Source organism: Acomys russatus, chromosome 25, assembly GCF_903995435.1.
Source record: "Acomys russatus chromosome 25, mAcoRus1.1, whole genome shotgun sequence".
In the NCBI taxonomy this organism is placed as follows: domain Eukaryota; kingdom Metazoa; phylum Chordata; class Mammalia; order Rodentia; family Muridae; genus Acomys; species Acomys russatus.
Genome location: NC_067161.1, coordinates 15,967,661 through 15,987,741, shown reverse-complemented (window position 1 = coordinate 15,987,741; position 20,081 = coordinate 15,967,661). Strand labels below are relative to the sequence as shown.

At 39.4% G+C, this 20,081-nt stretch overlaps 1 protein-coding gene across 2 annotated transcripts in view; it reads left to right on the top strand.

Moving 5' to 3' along the window:
- Positions 1-20,081, top strand: part of Ranbp17 (RAN binding protein 17) — a 304,243-nt gene that overhangs the window by 186,634 nt on the left and 97,528 nt on the right. The window contains exons 15-17 of one of the 2 annotated variants that reach the window (XM_051167332.1): positions 3,661-3,720; positions 12,018-12,091; positions 13,012-13,092. In XM_051167332.1, the coding sequence (XP_051023289.1) occupies positions 3,661-3,720; positions 12,018-12,091; positions 13,012-13,092 (215 nt within the window). The remainder of the gene's footprint in view (positions 1-3,660; positions 3,721-12,017; positions 12,092-13,011; positions 13,093-20,081) is intronic. The other variant, XM_051167333.1, reaches the window with a different exon arrangement.

The following is a 20,081-nucleotide window of genomic DNA, read 5'->3' as shown; positions in this document are numbered from 1 at the left end:
TCATGGTGTCTCACAACTGTCTGTGGTTCCAGTGCTCTCTTCTGCTTTCGTGGGATCTTAATGCAGTGGTGTCCATAAGCTCACACAATCACCAGCACATTAAAAAAAAAAAAAAAACCTGGTAAAATAGATATGCCAAGTACCTTAGAATACTGGTGACTTTATGTTTGCTAAGAATTGGAATTTTTGTTTGTTTGGTTGGTTGGTTTTCCTTTGTTTTCTTTTTTGTTTCCATTGTTGTTGTTATTTTTATAGACAGGGTTTTTCTGTGTAGCCCTAGCTGTCCTGGAATGCCTCTGTAGACCAGACTGTCCCCACGTTCCTCTCCATCCCGCAGTGTTTAAATTAAAGGCATGCAGCATGAATTGTGATTCTTAAATTTTGTTTTAATCTCCTATCCTTAAAGATTTTAGCCTTTTGAACACTTGCTGTCACTTCCTGTCTCAGGTTTTGATGACCACGCCCTTCCATGCTCCTTCTTGGCCAACTTTGCTGGCTCATTAGAAATGTTTTCATTCTTTGTGATGCAAATGTGAGTGTGTTTTTATCTGGGTATTTTCACCTATAAACAGGGACCATAATGCTACAACTTCCAGGAGGTTCAACCATCCAATACATTTCAACCTTCTTAAAGATAGGCCTTGTGCTGCAGGTTTCAAATGTTCAGTTACCATCAAATGAGAAATGCCTAGGAAAAAGTTGAGACTGAATTTCCTCTTAGGTCATACTGCAGCCTGTATGAAGGTTTTTCCTGTAGCTTTTTAAAACTAGATGTGATTATCATCATTGTACAGAATAGAGTTTCACAAAACCATCCGACTCTAAATCAGCCCACCTTGCTTTCCTCTGTATTGTGTTCTCTGTCTGTGTAGGATGAGTTAGGCATGATCAGTTTTAGACTATCCAAATAAAACCAACATTATGACTTCCGTCCCAAATTAATTATTTCCCAGGGGAATTACATTTCTCCAACAACAGATTGAGCCACTGGCCCTAGCTGGCCAGCAGTGATGGGGAAACTAAACTAGATCCAGCTGCCTAAAACAGGAAAACCACCCAGAATTCAGTCTCGCATAAAAACTGCTAACACCATAATCTATGGCAGTCCTTTTCGGTTCTTACTGTAATGACTGCTCCTTGGGCACCCTCACAAAAAATTTTAAATTATTTAAACTTCTCATTTTATTTTGGAATCCCTTTTGTGGATGTACTGAAGGGGGAAAAAACTTTTGACAATTAGAGGGATTCATTGATCTGAATTGGAAAGACTTCAATAATTTATTAGATGTGGAAATATGATTTATCCACTTGTCTAGTGTGTTGAAATTTTATGGTAGAAGTAGAAATCTATAATGACTCATAAAAGGAGGATGAGCGCTTCCGAACTGACGCAGACAAGCCTTCATGGGACATCATGGGCTGCTGGTCTGTTTTCTTCCCATTACTTTGCCTGCTGCTCCTACTACAGACCCCTTGTGTGTTAGGTGTGGCGCTGCCTTTCATCAGGCCTTTCTCCACTGTGCCCATTCTTGCTTAACCATTTCTAAAGCCCTTAGAACATGCACCTACTTTCTAGCAATCAATCCAGATAAAGTGCAAGTATCAGCTCATGCCAACAGTAGTAAGAGCAGCTCATACATACGGGAATTTTACTGTGCCGGTCCTGTCTTGCTTACTTTGTGCTAATTTACCATTTTAATCCTTTCACAAACATCTGTAAAAAAATTAGCTCCTGTATACATCTTCATGCTATAGTTTTTAAGAAGCCAAGTTTTAGAGCTTTGTTTAATTATTACAGTCACTGTGTATAGGTGGCTGAGTCCCATGAGTCTTAGCTTCAGACTCCTTCCCCCAACTAGCCCTCTAGACTCCTACCTTATTAGTGATGTTATTATTGATTGTTTTGGATTTATTTATGTTTTGCTTGCACGTTTGTATGTGTGCATTTCATGCATGACTGGTGCTCTCAGAGATAACAATGTGTCAGTCACCTAGAACAGGAGTTAGGTGGTTTTTAGCCACCGTGTGTCCTGGGAACTGACCCCAGATCCTCTGTAAGGAACAGCAAGTGCTCTTAACCCTGTGTTGTCTCTCTAGCCTCACATAATGTTATTTATTATGGTTTTTTTTTATTATTCTATAGATAAGATAGAGGCTGTCAAAAAATAATTTAAAGTTATACAGTTACTTCATTAAGTAAAATATTTGCACACCATACACTACAAGGCTAGTAAATAGTAAATTCTCAGTCAGAACCTCATGTATGGTACATTGTGTGTTTTTAGTGTGTTTCCTCCTGGATGACAGTACCTTACGAATGCGCACTCAGCACATTGTGCTCATTCTTGTTCTTACTGACAGAAGGAAATGTTTCCTGAGCACCTGTGTAACTTTGTTAACTACTAGTCAGGCTTTTGCGTGTTTATGAGTAATTTACAAAAGAGAAGACTCATGATAGAAACAGGTTTTAGGTTGTTGCTACAAACATTGCCTGCTCTGAGTTAAAACCAAATGTTAGTATTTTAAGGGTTTGGCATTTGAAGGTAAAGTTTTCATTCATTAGGCTAGTATATTCGAATAATTAAAAATGAATTGAAGGAACTTCTTAACTATGTAATAAAGGCTAGGAATGTAGCTTAGTTTATGTAATACTTGCCTAGCATGATAAAGCCCTGGACTTGATCCCCTGGCACCACGCAAAACTAGCCATAGTGGCACATGTCTATAATCCCAGTATTCTAGAAATAGAGACCGAAGGATCAGTTTGTATCTGGTACATAGCAAGTTCAAGGCCAGTGCTGGCCACATAAAACTCCATCTGAAAATAGAAAAGCATACTTGACCCAATGGAAAAGTATGAATGTCAGTGGTTTTCATTCCTGGATTATTATTTCATTCCTTACCATGGCACAGATTTCCTCCCACCTGTAAAGAATAAAGAATTAAGTATATTAATAGGAAGGAGGAAGTTACAGAGGCTGTTTTTGAATTAGGAAATGGGATGTGGTTTCAAAGAGTTGAGAAAAATACAATTATAGAGTACTATAAATAAATCGAAGATGCTAAAAAGTAGAGATTACTTCTGAGTAACTGTCTCACACCCACTATAGCTACAAGTAGACACACTTTTCCAGAGGATTGGATTGGTGTGTGTACACAAGGATTGGATTGAGTGCAAAAGATTCACTGTGATTGACTTTTTTTTTGAATGACTTCACAGTTGAGATTGTTGGTTTTAAATGTGCTTTGGCCATCAGGAGGTGACTTGGCCACTGACACCATTAGCTCCATGTGTCACATTTGCCTAGTGTAAGTGCCTCCTGGAAAATGGCACTGTTAAATGATTCTTTAAATAGTTCTGCCATCACTTATTTGTTCCTTTTTTTAGAGCTAGCTTTGAATAATTGGTTTTTTAAATTGTTTTTGAATTACTCTACTGCAGCAAACCCATTATAATTCATGTAGTCACATCCAGAGTTTGAAAATGACTTCACCATGCCACTAGATTCCAGAATGAAATTCAAAGTGACAAGAGTATTTTAAGTGACAGCAACAAAGATTCCAAGCCATTTTCTCCCTGTACCTGAAATTGGGAAGGCTTACTGCCCTTCTCTTGTGTCTGACATCAGGTGGCAGGTCCATAAACTCTGTGCTTTTTAGGTTGTACGCCCGAAGAATGATGTTTCCAGAGTTCCTGAGAAGGCTTGGAAAATAGTTAAGGTGAGTTGAGTAACTGGTAATGGCGAGGGGATCACCAGTTTCTGTGCTTGTCTCACTACAATTTCAGGTTCTCGTTACTAAGATGGACACGTGCACACAGGGATGAGGGCGTGGTTCTTTGGATTGACTTCCTTTTTTATACACTGCATCAGCTTAGTTTATAGGGCTTAGATCCAAATATTTCAGTAGTCACTAATTAGTAGGACTAACTGTAGACCACAGCTATTGTGAAAGCAGTCTACGTTTCTTGCTGATAGCATTTCTGAGTCACTCCTACCTGATCGGGTAAGTTTTACTGGGTAGTAACTAGGACACACCTGTGCCAGAATGTGTTTCTTGCTGTCACCTTCAAGAAGCATGAAGAGTAAACAAAATTCTTTGCTTCCCAGTTCCTCACCTCTGCCATTATCTACTGGCAAACTTTTATAGTAACTGTTTTGCTTTAAAAATCGAATCATACCATCCTGTATGCTTGGTGCTACAAGATTTTGTTATAACACAAAATTATGAATAAACCTTTAAATGGCTAAAATGCCCGCTTCAATCCATGGTCTCAAATCTTCCAGCCAAGCCTGGTTCTTTGGCCATAACCTTGTTTGCATCTTTTTCAGTGGGTTTGGGAAATAATACCTAGAATCTTAGCATGGCTTTACCCACAGAAGACTGGTGTAACAGAAGCTTGGCTCCAGATAGTGAGGGAGTTGGCAGCCAGCAAGAGCAAAGCTGTGTCAGGACAAATGTACACTCTTCATCTTCTCTGGTTGGCTTTCAGCTGGTTGCACCACAGGAGTCGCTATGAGCTGTGTATCCTGTGACAATAACTGGTGCACTCGACCCAGGTCCCTCTTGGCTAGGGACAGCCTGTCGGGAGGCATTAGGTTCATGCTGGTGACGATCCTTAGCCAGTGGCTCCCTGAAGGAGAAGGAGGCAAACAGCCAGATTCTGTTGAACAGGTGGTAGTTAGACCTTAGCTCTCATTGTGGGGGTGGGAAGGAAAGAATCTTTCCAAAATTACCATCTTACTAGTCCTCACACTACCTATGCATTTCTGTCAGATAAGTGATGGTTTAGAAATTTATCTGGAAATATCTCTGGCAGCCTCTGGAACTCTCTTAACTTTTCCACCTTCCTTTATCAGCCTGGATTTGGGCCCACGTCAGGAATGGAAACCCCACTGGGATGCAAGCAAAAGAGGAAGCATGTTCTTAGCCATGCATCAGTGGAGGCCCCTACTGGGAGAGGGGATTATCACAGGCAGCAGGCAACCCTGCACCCCAGCCTGCTGAGCTCATGCTCTGCCACAGGATGTGAAGCAAAGGAAATGTGAGGCCAGAGTGCTTGCTCCAAGCCTCCTTATACAATAGGTCATTCAAGCAGATTGGGAACGCTTCTTAGGAGATTTATTAGGTCCATGTCCCCTTAGCAAGATGGCCACCACAGATGGTGGGGTCAGATATTCTTGTTGCAATACAAATTTAACATCCATATCACACTTCCATACTGGCTTTTCTCTGACAGACACTTTCAGACTCTACTGATTGAGGCAAGCAGATTGTTCCACCATTGCTGTTTAGTTCTCAACTTAAATTATGGTTTTAAATTAAATTCTGCGAAAGGATTTTTTGTCCTAATTTCAATCCTATGTTTAGTAACTTTATGTTAAATGCTATGGAAAGGCTAGCTAAGATTAACAGAGATCTATTCAGCATCGCTATATTTGCATACTGAATATGTAGCAATGATGTTTATACCATTAATTTCTTGCTTTAATGATAAGTTTATTACAATGTTCCTGTTTTAGTCAGTTTCAAATCTCAGTGAAAGAGCTCAGTATCCTTTCTTCTAAATGGTTCCGCTAAGTAAGTGCTGTATTGTTATTCTACTCCAATGCCGTCTGCTACCAATACCTTCCATTTTAACAGGGTCCTCAGACAGAAAGGACGGAATTAACTGCAAGACGAAAATAATGAAATTTTCTTTCCTATTCATAATATACTGTTCCATGTCAAAGTCCTGAATCCTTCCTAAGTAGTATTAGCACCTTTGTCCTGTACGGGGTGCTGTCTCCATGTGGGTGCTGTTGAGCACAGGTTTGCAGATCACAAGGCAAAGCCTTAATAGATAAGTCACTATGGTAAATTAATACAGTGCTTTAAAATTCAACTGGGGATGGGTCATGTTACCAAATCCATGTTATTTGATGTAAGCTTGTGAGGATAAGGTAGTTTAAAGAAGGTATGTCACCTGATAGCAGGAGTCTTTGCTGTTGATTTCCACTGTGAACATCTGAAACATCTATAGAGAGCCTACGTGTACTAACTTGCTGTAATTCTCTGAAAATTCATTATCCAAAAATCTTAATTCATTATAACAGCTCCTATGAAAACCTAAGAACTGGGTTTCTCTTGTTCTCATATTTGCACACAATGAGAGATTGGTTGTTTCTAATTTGTTTCATGTGGTGAATCTGAGTACATCTCACAGAGGGCTTTATTGAGGCTCTGTGACTGCCATTATATTCATCAACCTCTAGGAGCTAACATTCTGGGTTTCCCAGTTCTGTAATCTACTTCAGATGTAAGGATTGACATAATTAGCTTCTCACAACTTATAACCAGAATAGCAGACATCTAATTCCAAGTATGAGATTAGAGGGGGAAGGGGGGAGGCAGTTTAAAAATTAGCACAGGCTTTACTTCTACTCTTTATTAAATTTACAGCCAAATACGTTGTTGCTGTTTTTATGTGGAGTCCCTTCTCTGGTTGTCTTCTTTGACTCTTTTGAGGAGCCGTATGTAAGAGTATTGAGTAAAGTAGAAAAATAAAGAGATGAGTGAGCTGTCCACCTATAAAAGCATAAGCAACATCCCCCATTAGATGAGCTCAGAGGTTAGAGAGTCCTGAAATTTAAAAGAGCCTTTGCAGTAAAAAGCAAGGATTTATTAAAATTATGTTTTAGGAATACGTATTCTCAAACAATTTTCTAGCAATTTCAATATTTCATGAGCTGTTTCAGTGTGTGACAATGAAAATGACACTTTCTGGCTTCGAAGGCAGCTACTGTTTAGAGGCAGTTCAGAGAAGCCGTGGCGCAGGCTCAGTAGCCTGCATGAGGGGCTGTGCTGTGTTCAGTGCCCACCCCCACAGACAGGAAGCAAAGGACAGCGGGGAGAGAACTGAAGGTTCTTTGTTATGAAATATTGAAATAGTTGTTTTGTCCCTTTAACAAAGGCAATTTCTGTGAATAGAATGTGTTAATTGATTCAATATATACATAAGGATTTCAGAATTACTAATGCAAATTCCAAAGTTTTATTGGTCTTGATGGTTTTCTTTATACTATTAAAATCTCTGTGAGTGCTAGAGAAATGACTTAGTAGATAAAACACTTGCCACACAGCTTGAAGAATTTGGATCCCCAAAATCCACATAAAAGCTAGACAGGCAGGGTAATTCCAGCTCTTCAGAGGCGGAAGACTGAGAATCCCCAGGGCAAGCTGGCTAGCAAAATTAGGCATGCTTTAGTTTCAGCAAGAAACTTTTCCTCAACAAATAAAGTGGAGAGTGATAAGGGAGACAACCGTGGTCACTTTCAGGCACACACATTCGTAATCATATCCACACACATGGACATTCATACACGTATGCAACACACATACACACACACACAGTCCCTAAGGGAAATACCACCTTCCCTTTCTGTTGTGTGAGGCCTTCTCTTGCAAAGGGTAGCAGTAAGCATTCCGATATCTGTTAGGCAGAAAGGTCCATGAGAAGGGATAGTGGGAAAAGTAGCGTTTGTAAAGTAACTGCCACATGCCAAGTTGTGTAATAGGGAGTTACCATTCAGACATCCTTAAAGCCCTTAAAGTCTTTGTTATGAATTACTGTTAATTATTAATTCTGCTTCTCCAAATAAGGAACCAAGATCCAGAGGCTTTGAGGAACACCTGTTAGTGGCAGATTCAGAATTCAAGTCCAAATGTCTTTGGAAGCAAAGCCTATTATTTCTTTTGCTGAGCTGAAGACCATGTTCTAAGCACTGCTGAACCAAGAGCACGGCTTAAATAGTCAGTGAGACATGTATTCTCACGGAAAGCTGACACTACATCAAGAGCGTACTTATTATATGATATTAAAAGTATCAACAAAAAAGTATCAATAGTAGACTTGAAACCATGGATATTCCCAAGGTTCCAAGGAAGGCAGGAAGGTCGTCTTAACTAACCTGTGAGAAAGCTTCTCCAGGAAATAATTATGCTTTAAAGCCACACCACTTTATGCAGCAAAAGTTTGCCAATTCCCATGTTTAGTGAATCAGATTTTAAATATGAGATCCTGCTTTTAAAAAAAATGAAGTAAAATTGATAAACATACACATTTGATCATTAATTTAACAAGCATTACTAAAGTGGTGGTGATAGCTGCTCTCAAGTATACTGAAGTAGGAAAACAAAGGAGGGCTGAAGCAGGCAGAATTTGTCTATATAAAACACAAAACCAAAGACATGGCTGTGTTTCCATTGTCATTATATTATCCAGCCTTGGAAGAGCAACTGGCAATTTAGCCGCTCTCTTTTCATGGCTGTGGTGATGGTGGCAGCGGTGTTTGGAAGTAGTCTTACCGTGTAACCCAAGTTAGCCTCTAACTCAAAATCTTCCTGCTTCTGTTTCCTGACAGTTGGGATTAGAGCCATTCACCACCATGGCTCACCTTAATCTCTTATTTATTTCCTCATTGTTAACATGTGTCTTATTAGAATCAAACTACATTACTAGCTTCTGAAGTGAAAAGTTAGTAGCCTGTATGCTGAGGGCAGCCTTTCTCTCCTTGCATCTCTATGCTTTCTGTGAAGGAATTTTATGATGCAGTTTCTTCTTGCTATCATAAAGATATTTTTGTAAAATTGACTTAAAATTATTTTAAAGTAATAAAAGTTGTAGAAAGTGTTCAGAACTCTGAGATCTTTTATTGACTTGTGCTTTATGGAAAACAATTTTGTAGATATTCCTCGTGGGCAAGTTATTGCTCACCTCTTAAGTAGTCTTTATCTATCACATTATTAAATTCTAAATGTTAGAAGATATTTCCATATTATGTTTAAGTTCTCCGAATGACACGAGGCCTTGAAAAAATGTGAGTCTTTTAAAAGAAATGCTGTAATCATACATTGATTTTAAATGACCCTGTCACACGTGAAAACAAATCAGATTGTTGCTCTTAATGAGCTTTTCAATTTACTATTCAGTAGATCAGATAAGTGGATTTAAGAGGTAATGATCCTGTTTAGTACTCAAGCTTGACTGTCAGATCTTGGTAGTGGAGAGAAGTCCCTGAGGACAGAAGCGTTGACACAGCTCTAGATGGGGTAATGGGGATCAAAGCTAATGGATGCTAAAAGGAATGGTGCGAGTGACAAGGAGGATTGTGGGTAAAGCACTGCCTGCCAGTGTTGACTGTTTCCTCTTGCGTGTTATTGCTTTAGATCTGATACTTTGAAAAACTGTTTTGACAGCAAAACATGACAGACCTGCCTGCCTAGCAAACTCTCATAGCAGGAAGACGACTGGTAGGAACCTTAGTTTTCAAAGATACACTGCAGTTTTTCACCATGACATAATGAAAATCAAATTTAGATAGTTGTCAATTTTGCCAAGAAGTAGCTTTTATAAAGTCTTGGAATGTGAATTTTGTTTTTACAGAAATACAGAGTAGTCATCATTTGATCCAAAAGAAGAAGTTGACTAGGAATTAACAAAAAGGAGAACGTGATGAAAATACCGTAAGAATAGGCCACTTGAAATAATACGTGCCACTGGGCAGTAGTGGCGCACACCTTTAATCTCAGCACTTGAGAGGCAGAGATGGGCAGATCTCTGTGAGTTCAAGGACGGCCTGGTCTACACAGTGAGTTCCAGGACAGCCAAGGCTACACAGAGAAACCCTGCCTCAAAAAATCAAAAAGAGAGAAAGAATGTCATGTCCTTTCCATGTTCTGTATCTTCCAGCAGCATCTAGAACATTTATGGCACACTGTTTTTGTCTTCAAATATGATTGTGAACTCAAGAGGGATAGCTAGTGCTTGGACCAAGTAGAGCTAGTTTTAAGTAGTTTCATTCATGTTTTCATCCTTGGTAAGCACCAGGGCCTTTCAAATTCCAGTCAGCGTGAAGCGCACACAGTGTATGTGCTCCTGCAAGAGCAGTGAGCAGAAGAGAGAAAGAGAGAGAGCAGAATGCCAGGTCTCCACTGTTGTCTCATAGATATAGGATCTCACTAGATACTCACAGATTAAAATAACAAGCCAAGCTAGTTTTTATAAAATTTTTCATTATCTTTTCATTCCCCCCAGAATACAACATATCCTAAAATGGGGGAGGGTACATTTCATTGTTTGATTATTCTCATTGTAATCCAGTCTTAGTCCACCCATTGCTTTTTCTGTTGCATATTAAGTATACATGTTGAAGTCACTCAACTTGTGGGGAGACAAAGAGTAAGACATGTGAGCCCTCAAGGATCTTCCAGCATAAGGGGAGAGGTAGACAACTATAAACATTATGATGTGAAAGCATCAGGATAAAAGAACGGAATAGATACACAGGAAAATACAGCTCAACCTGCCTGAGAGGGCCAGTAAAGCTTTGAGGGAAGATGCCTTTTGAATGGTGGGAGGGGAAGAAGGCTGGTGCTGACCAAATGAAGAGTCAGCGAAGTCCTAGGGATTATTCTGTCCTTCAGTGCTTAGACTTGAGAGAAATGGTTGAAAATGGTGCATACTTGGGGCCAAGGTATGAAAGGTTTACATACCAAAAGCCATATTGATGTCAGATTTCCCAAGAGGACCAATTTGAGTCTTCCTGGCCATGGGTCATGGTAAATCAAGGGGAAGTTTCCTTTCTGGGTACCATTCTTCAACTTTGAGCCTTCTTTGTGCCTATAGTCTTCTGATTGAGGAGCGCAGTGGTAACTAAGTTCCTTGCGTTCTCTTTCCCTGCTGCTACAAGTATCTTAGGACCCTACAGTGATCACAGCAGCCATTGGATGATCATTGGAATACTTCGGAGGACTCAGTCAGCAGAAGAGACGATGGAAATTTAAATATTACTTCTCTCTCTCTCTCTCTCTCTCTCTCTCTCTCTCTCTCTCTCTCTCTCTCTCTCTCTCTCTTTCTCTCTCTCTCCCCCCAGCCTCTTCCTACCATTCTGCTCCTTTCCTACTCCCCTCTATAGTCACCCCTTCTTTTCTCCCTGTACCCCTGTCAGTTACACTGCTAGCCTGAGGAAAAGGCTTCCAGACACAGGACTCAAGCTGAAAATCTGTAACACAAGATTCTGATTTGCATAACCTTTAAAATTCAAATACAGTACTTATGTTCTCCTCTCCTGTGTGACCCTTTAACTCTGAGTGATGTATTATCTTACTGGTGACCTGTGGCAGAATATCAAGCTAATGTGTAAAGCTTAGTTGTCTTACTTAGTGAATAGTATTTCTCTTAGTAAACTTAGAAACTAGGGATGCAATGACAGAAGTGCAATGCCACTCAGCTGGTGCCTGGCAGGGACAGCCTGGAATCCCACCAGAGCACAGGGGTGTAGAGGTATTAACTACTCTTTGCCAAGCTCCCAGGGACTGGCCATTGGCTGCTGGTGGGATTTCCCCACTTGAGGTGGAATTATGTGTTCAAATGTGCAATGTGCCTGAGGGTGAGACACAAACATCACACCCCAAACTCTGCCCACTTAGAAGCTCAATGGATCCTTCAGTCTCACCATCCACAGTTAGACTTGTCTATCTCAGGTAGAGAGTATTACAAGGAGCGTCTGTAACTGATTCACATTCCCTGGTTTTCTAGAAACACTTACTTTCATAATCACCATGAGTTATCTTGAACTTATTGATGCTTTGCTGAAATCTAGAATAGGTAGAAAATGTTTGTTTTAGATTCTTTTGCTCAATACTATTTTCCAAGGGTTTTTTTTGTTTGTTTTTTGTTTGTTTGTTTGTTTGTTTTTCAGGGCAAAGAAAAAGGTAGCTCCCAGCTTTGAGGTGTGGTGGGTGAAAATGAGTGTGGGTCTGTGTGTGTGTGAGTACATGCACATTCCAGCAGGTGCACTTCCTGTGGGGAGTTAATGCAGTCCGGGACACTAGTGTTTTAATTTCACTAGTTCTCTGCTCACTTCCTGTTTCGGTGTGAATGTAGCAGATCTTTGAGTTTTAGACTTCTTAATTTGAGTAGTTTTTTCCAGCTGCCTATGAATGCTACAGCTTTTCACACTTCATTTTTGATGCAGGTGTACGCACGTATGTCTGAAGTCTTAGGAATAGCAGATGATAACCATGTTCTGGAAACATTCATGACGAAAATGTGAGTGTCTGTGTTGGTTTTTAATTTCCTCTGTTGTTTTGATTTGCATAATGTCTTACTGCATTTGAATCACTTTATAGATACTAATTTTTAGTATAAAATCTTGGCTTTGATTTTTAGTGTGTTCATTGCTCTTCATTGAAGCTTACTGGTTATACTTAACCAGTTAACTGGTTAAAACTCACCATCTCCAGGGGACTGTAATTTGTTAGGATGTCCACATGTTTAGAGTACACAGTATCAGAAGAGAGTACTAGAAGGACTTACAGATACTGACTCTACAGTTCATTGGGCAACATTGTTTTTTACTTTATGATTAAAAACAAAACACCCTACCTCAAAGATCAATGAAGGGCTAATTGTAAACTAAAGTCACAATTGCCTTAAACAAGAGCACCCAACCCATTGGCTCTAGCAAAGATGTGTTTATAGAGCTGAAGGGTTTCTCCTTGTAGACACACATCGTGTGCTTCCACGTGCATGCTGTGTGTCTCACGGACAGCCCTTGCAGGAGCAAAGCTGGGTCAGCACCAGCTCTGTAAGTCAGTTTTGGCCACCAGATGCTGGTTCACCTTCATTTACTTCCTTTGTGATGATAATGCCTATTTTTACTCTGTTTGGCTTGACTCCAAACTTAATGTTTCTCTTGCGAATCACTTTAACATTATAGGCTGACTCACTTAAGAGAATTATTTACGCAGCTATTTTAAACTTACAGAATTCTATGCCAATGTTCACTATAGATTGATTTATAAACATTTAAATGTGCTATAAGAATTTTTAAAATTCTGTTGAAATTTGAATATGCTTTTCATTTTATTATTGAAGTCACCTAACTTACATAAAATATGTTTATGTTTCTGTGGTTCGCCCTATGCAGGTGGCTATCTAACAATGTAAAAAATTTCTTTCATATTTAGTGTTACAAACCTTAAGTACTGGGGAAGATGTGAGCCTGTAATTTCAAGGACTCTTCAGTTCCTCAGTGACCTTTCGGTTGGATATCCTTTTCCTTGTCTGAGTGATGTACTAAGCCAGCAGGTCCATCTACATAGCCAAATGTTTTCCTTGCATCTAATTTTCCAAAAATTTACAATAAAATGTCTGATCTGTTTAGCCTTATTTATAAATGTATGTTTATAACTGTACACTGAAGCATTTTTCATCATAACTGATCTTAAATGAACACATATATATTCCTGCCTATTTTTGCTTATAGTAATATAGACTAATAAACAGCTACAGAATAAAGTATCAGCACCTCTGTGTCTCAGTCCATAGTTCATAATTTTCAGGAATTCTTTTTCTGAAAGAAAGCGCATAACTAACTTGAAGAGGGTCACGTGCTCTAGCAATCCTTCCTCAGCCAGCATGGCTGGCACGAGCTGAGACACACAAAGGAGCGACAGAAAGAGGGGTACAGATTTCTTAACCACCTTTTGGATTGTCAGCCTCCTTGCCAGGTTATCACTAAACTTATTCTAAATTAAGATTTTCTATTATACATTCAATGTGTACATTTTTATCTCTAGAAATCCTTGAAATTTTGAAACTAGAAATCATCTTTATTAGATTAGTTATTATAATATTTCTACCAGTGAGAATCAGATTATAGATTGTAGCTTGCGAGTTAGCTGTAAGATACATAGATGTTATGATAAATAAGTAATAAATAAATAAGCAAGCAAGTGAGCATTGGTTTAGTTAATCTGTAAGATTAGCTGATATTTTAATATAAGGACACAGTCTGAAAACAGTTGGCTTTGGATGGAACCATTTAATGTAGTTTCATTCCAGGAATATGCTTGTATTAGTTAAGTTTAAGATTGTGTTCCTCCATAAACCATAAAAGATTTCCAAAGTATTAGACACCCACTTTTGTGCTGGAATTTAATATGCAACTTTTTATTGGAAAATAATCGTCCTTGTCTGGCAAAATCCACCATGCAATATTTCTGTTAGTAGGTATAATGCAATAAAGACAGGGAGGGCTATTTATCACTACAAATTTTGAGGATTTCAGGATTCTTTTTATTATTTTAATATATTTCTTTGATATTAAATCAGAAAAATGATAAATTACACCTGTCCAGGCTGTTTTTCCTCTTTACTGGAAAGTGATATACAACCCAATTCCAGTGGTCATTTTGGCTTTTTAAAATATGTATTTTTTCTTATTAAAAAAACTCAACCTGTATTTTTTTCTAATAATGGTGCTGAAACACTCTTTATTTCTAACATATGAAGTGGTTTATAAGTACTTCATAGTATTGCAAACTCTCCAGGTTTTCACAGAGAATTACTGTGAAAACGTGTTATCTGGCAAGAAGGCTTGTGTTGTAGAGCACAGACCTATTGTTTAGATTCACTCTGATTTTAGTGTGAAATTGATATTTAATATAAAATTAATGTGATTTGTATTTTAGTATAATTTGCATAATGCCTAATTCATTGGTATCTATTAAGATACTTCTGTTACCTGTTTTTAGATACAAATATAACTTTATTTTATAAGCTGTTTATTCCTTTTAAATATCTCTCAAAATTAATTTTTAAAAGTCATATTTTCAGAAAATTTATTAGATGAAGGTTAAAGGTTATAACTGATATGAATTATTTCCATGCAGGTACATTGATTTATATTTTTTAACAATTATTTCAAGTTTGCATATTTAGAAATATAGATTAGCTCAATTTGATTTCAGTGCTCAGTTATTTGAATTATAAATCATTATGTCCCTTCTAGCTGATCAGTCATGAAGTATCTTTGAATTCATTTACATAATGGAATATGTGCTTGGTGTATCCATTTCGGTGCAGTTGCTACTTACCTAATGTGTGTTTTGTTGTTCCATCCAATTTCATTATTTTATGAGTTTTTTAATTGAGATCTTAAAGTAATACATGATTTTTGTTAAATATACAATAGCATTCCTCAGCTGTAGAAACTATGCAAGGCAGTAATGATCACGTACGAGTCTGCATTAATGAAAAGCCTTATTTTGATACTCAAAATATTTTTTAAAATAATTATTAGCAAATTAATAAAAACCATATGGTCTTATAATTTGCTTTTCTAATTTATAATGCGTGTCACGGCACTTTGGGTATATTGTTTTGTGTTGTTTTGGTTTGAGTTTTTATTATTTTGTGTGCTTCAAGTGGCTGTTAGTTCAGTGCTTACAACATTCAAAGCCAATCTGTGAGCGTTGATTTTTTTTTTTTTTTCTTTCATCTGACCTGGTGCTTGGAAATTAAAATTACGGAAGATTGTTTTTAGGAATTACGGAAAAGCTAGAGCCCCCATCAAGCAGTGGCCAGGCTTACATACGTTTAGGGCTGTATATCATCGTCACATTCTTAGGCCCCATACCAGCACCTCTCTCTCTGCAAGGCTCTGACCAGGACCTGAGGACTTGCCTCCTTACTGCGCCTCTGCACTGCTGACTGGGTGCATATGCCCAAGCCAGGCTTTCCATGGCACATGTTCCCTCAGCTTTGTTAGCACTAAACGAGCAGTTGTGACAGATCAGAGGTCATCTGGCTTCCTAAGTGAGACTGTGGGAACTGGGTGTTGATGACTACACAGCCTCTTCCCGTCCCACCAAGGGGCTGTCGACTTCTGTCTGCGCCCTCTGAGTCTGTGAATTGTGCTGAAGTTCAGGGGCCCTTTTGAGGGAACTTTTATATTTTTCCATCAGATTCATTTCCATGGATGGATGATGGATAGACAGATATTACATCTTGCAAGTATATTTAAGTAACTTTTTACTATGCTCTCAGAATTTCCACAAGTAAAATTCAGGAATTCTTCATTCTCAGTAGGTTGAGCTAATGTGCAGAGAGCTAACCTGCTCCACCTGGGCCCAGCCAGCCCTCCACAGGCAGGGTCAGTGCCTCGGATCGCCCCTTCTCTGAAGTGTTTCCACATCTGGAATTCTAGTTTCTATCTGGATTAGAAATGGTGAGATTGTTGAAGTGACTGGAGTAGGAAAACTGCTCAGAAAACCAGAGAGAGTGAAAGCAACAAAGCCCCTCAAACTTAACTCACCCGACTGATGCAAAGGGCAGTGCTGAGTCTCTCCAGAGCTCTTCGTCTACTCCACCTGGCAGCACTCGGCCGCACTGTGGGCTTCACACGTGTAATAGCAAGCAGCTGAGAGCTCTTCATGAGAACCAGAGCTTGCCCACACCCATGTCAGGCTGTTATAGTGCTGGCAACTACGCACACACACACTCACACTCACTCATATAAGTAAAAACAAAATCTCTTTTAAATAAGAATAGACCCCATAAAAAGGGTTCTATGTTAATCTTTCGCTTTATTCTCAACAGGTCATTGGACCAATGATTTCTTTATTATCACAAAAACACCTAGAGATACTGAGTACCAAGCTCAAAAATGAGAACTGGAGGGGTCCCTTCTTTAAAAATCACTCATAATGTCAAGATTTCCAACAATAAAGCTTGAAACCAAGAGGAGACATCTCTAAGTCTAGCCTGGAGCCCCATCAGATGTGTAGCTCGTACCCCTAGGGACCTGCCTGTTACCTGTGATGTGAGGAAATCGTTCTCTTTCATTGGCCTTGGACTAACTCACCGAAGATGAGTTTATATATAACGTAGTGACTTCTGCATTTCATTCTACACTCATCTTAATTTTCTGCAATTTCTTGTTCTCTTTCAATTCACCTAGGCATTCGCCAAATGCAAGGCGAAAAAGCCTTCGATTCCAACAGACTGCAGCCTGATTTTGGACCTCTTTCCATATTTCTCCTCGAAGAGCCCCAAGTCAATTGCTTTACTAACATAAAACATTTTTAATCTAGTTCATATTATATACTAATTGTCTGGAAATGTATACATTAAAAATAATGTGGTATGTGACAGTGATATAACTGAGTTTTTGCATATGTATTGCGTGTACTTGTGCATGTATGTGTGAAATATGTACTAGTTTTTCAGCTAGGGTGGTGGCCAGCCATCGCCAGTGACCATCCTGTCTTCACCACTCCAGTGCTGGAGTTCTGAGTGTGCTTAAGGCTACCCTTAACTTCGCGTGGGCTCTGAGATCTGAACCCCGCTCCTCTTGCATACACTGCAGGCTGGCTCAGCCCGTGACACAGCTACTCCTGAGGAGCCGGTTTTATTACATAAAGCAAGCATCCTATGAAATGTAATACTTTCTAAATCACCAAGTGCTATGCATAGTAGCTATTACTACTGGGGAGCTGTGGGCTGTGAATAGGACGGGAGTCAGGAGAAAATACAGGATGAGAGATGAAACAAAAGCATAGAGTAAAGTCACAGTGAAACATGGAAGTGAAGCCGTGTGTCACAGGAAGCCATTTAGAAATAAGGAGTGGAAGCTGTACTTTTGTGAAAATGTTAAGCTCAGTACGCTGTTTCCTCTCCCTGCAAATGCTGTGTGAGAATGCTGAACAAAACCCGTTTTCAGACGTGTCCGCTCTCATCGTCTTAGGTTTCCTTTCTCTGTCCAATATTAAGAAAGTCATTGGGATTCAGCTCCTGCCTCTGGTTGGGTGCTGGCCTCAAGTGTGGTCGTCCTCTACTCGGGCACCTATTTAGGCCTTCACCAGCCTCCTTCCTCACAGGACCACGGTCCTCAGTATTTGGCTCTGAGCATTTCTCTTCCAAAGCCCAGAAGCGCTTCCACCTGCTTCTCAGATCAAGGTTACGTCGCTGGTGGCAGTCAAGTCATTTACCACCGTTGCTGAGTTCCTTAACTCGCTGCTGACAGCAGCTATTTATGCTTTACTCTGGGGTGACGGACATTAATTTTTCTATCTGCTTGATGCCTTCCTTGCCCATCACTGACTCAAAGTGCCAATCCCCATCCTTTGACAGGGTGGCTCAACTAGGTTCTTGTCAGGTTTTCATAAAGATTTTAGAAAGCCATACTGAAATCGTTTTAGTCCTTAATTCCTTAGTGCTTGCTAAATATTTAATTCTTTTCATTGTTTTCTCATCATATTTGATTCTTTGTTGTTGTTGCTGTTGTTGTTGTCTGTTGTTCATTTTTTAATACAGGGTTTCTCTGGGTAGCCCTGGCTGTCCCGGACTCACTTTGTAAACCAGGCCTCAAACATACAAAAATCTGCCTGGCTCTGCCTCCTGAGTGTGGAGATTATAGGAGTGTGCCACCATGCCCAGCTCTTAATCTTCTTAAACATGGTGTTCTTATGAATACATCTTAGGTATAAGTGTAGTATTGTTTGCTATGTATTATTCTTTTTTCTATTATATTGTAAATTATTAGAGATTAAAACTTAACTTCTGTCCAGGTGGTGGTGACACACGGTGCCTTCAATCGTAGCACACCACTCAGAAGGACAGGCACGCAGATCTCAGAGCCAGCTTGGTCTACAGAGTTAGTTCCAGGCCAGCCAGAGCATCACAGACAAGCCCAGTCTCAGAAAACCAGAGATAAGGACAAAACCATGTGAAACCTACTTCTGAAAACTTTACATTATTGGCTCTTAGAACGTATTCTTACCTCTCCTCCTGGGTGACTGAAGCTTGAGTCCACTGGTTGTGAGTCCACTGGTTGTGAGCCCACTGGTTGTGAGTCCACTGGTTGTGAGCCCACTGGTTGTGGACTCACTGGTTGTGAGTCCACTGGTTGTGAGCATACGTTTCCTCAGGACTTAACTCATATTTCTGACATACAATCTTCTTATCTGTTGACTTGTTCTTATTTTCAAGGTGTAAATTGTCTGCAAACATGGAGCACGTGTGTCCCTGCTGTATCTGCCTAAATTCTCTCATTGTCCACCCTGCTATGCTTAGTGACTATGGAGCACACTTTTCAATTCTGAAACTATTTTCACAGTTTAACTCTGTCATTGTAAGGTATATCTTTCGGTTAACAATATTCAGAATCACTTTTTGGGGGCTAGAGGACTAATAGTACTTGCTGATCTTGCAGAGGACACAGGCTCAGTCTCTAGCACACACATGGCAGCTCACAATTGTCTCCAACCGATGTCACATTGCATATATGTGATACCCTTACATCATGTAGGCAAAACAATCACACATAAAATGAAAAATAAAAGCAATTTTTTCTAATAATACATAAAAATTTTTATTAGTTTTCTAAAAATTTTTGTTTGTTTTTACAATTGGTGGTCTCTTAGATTTGATAAAATGTAATAGATATTCTGGATAGTTTTATCTCAAGTTGACATAAGCTAAAGTCATCTGAGAAAAGGGAATCTCAATTAAGAACATACCTCAATAGCGTTGGCCTATAGCCAAGCTAAAGGGCATTTTCTTAATTAGTGATTGATGGGGGGAGGTGTTCAGCCCATTGTAGGTGGTAGGTTTCTGTCCCAGGGCAGGTGTCCTGGGTTCTTTAAGAAAGCAGTGTGAGCAAGCCATGAGGAGCAAGACAGTAAGCAACACCCTGTATGTCCTCTGTGTCAGCTCCTGCCTCCAGGTTCCTGCCCTGTTGGATTTCCTGTCCTGACTTCCTTTGATGATGAGCTATGATATGGAAGTATAAATCAAACAAATCTTTTCCTCCCCAACTTGCTTTTTATGCATGATTTTCATCACAGCAATAGAAACCCTAAGACAAGTTGGCAGACCTAACTATGTAGTTTTAGGGAGGAATATGAAAGAATTATGGAATCTGTATTTTAAAAAAGTCCTTGAGTACAGGGCTTGGTAGGCTGTTCTCGAGGAGCTTGGAGAGTAAGAGTATGGAGGGCAGTGTAGAAGATGGAGGCCTGGGATGTGAAGTTTCTGAAGGAAGTAGTAGTAGTAGTAGTTGTTGTTGTTGTTGTTGTTGTTGTTGTTGTTGTTGTTTTGAATTAAGATTCTTTGGTTCGGGCTGGAGAGATGGCTACATGGTGGGTCACAGCCATCTATAATGAGATCTGGTGCCCTCTTCTGGTATGCAGGCACACATGCAGACAGAATACTGTGTAAATAATAAATAAATAAATAAATCTTTTTTTAAAAA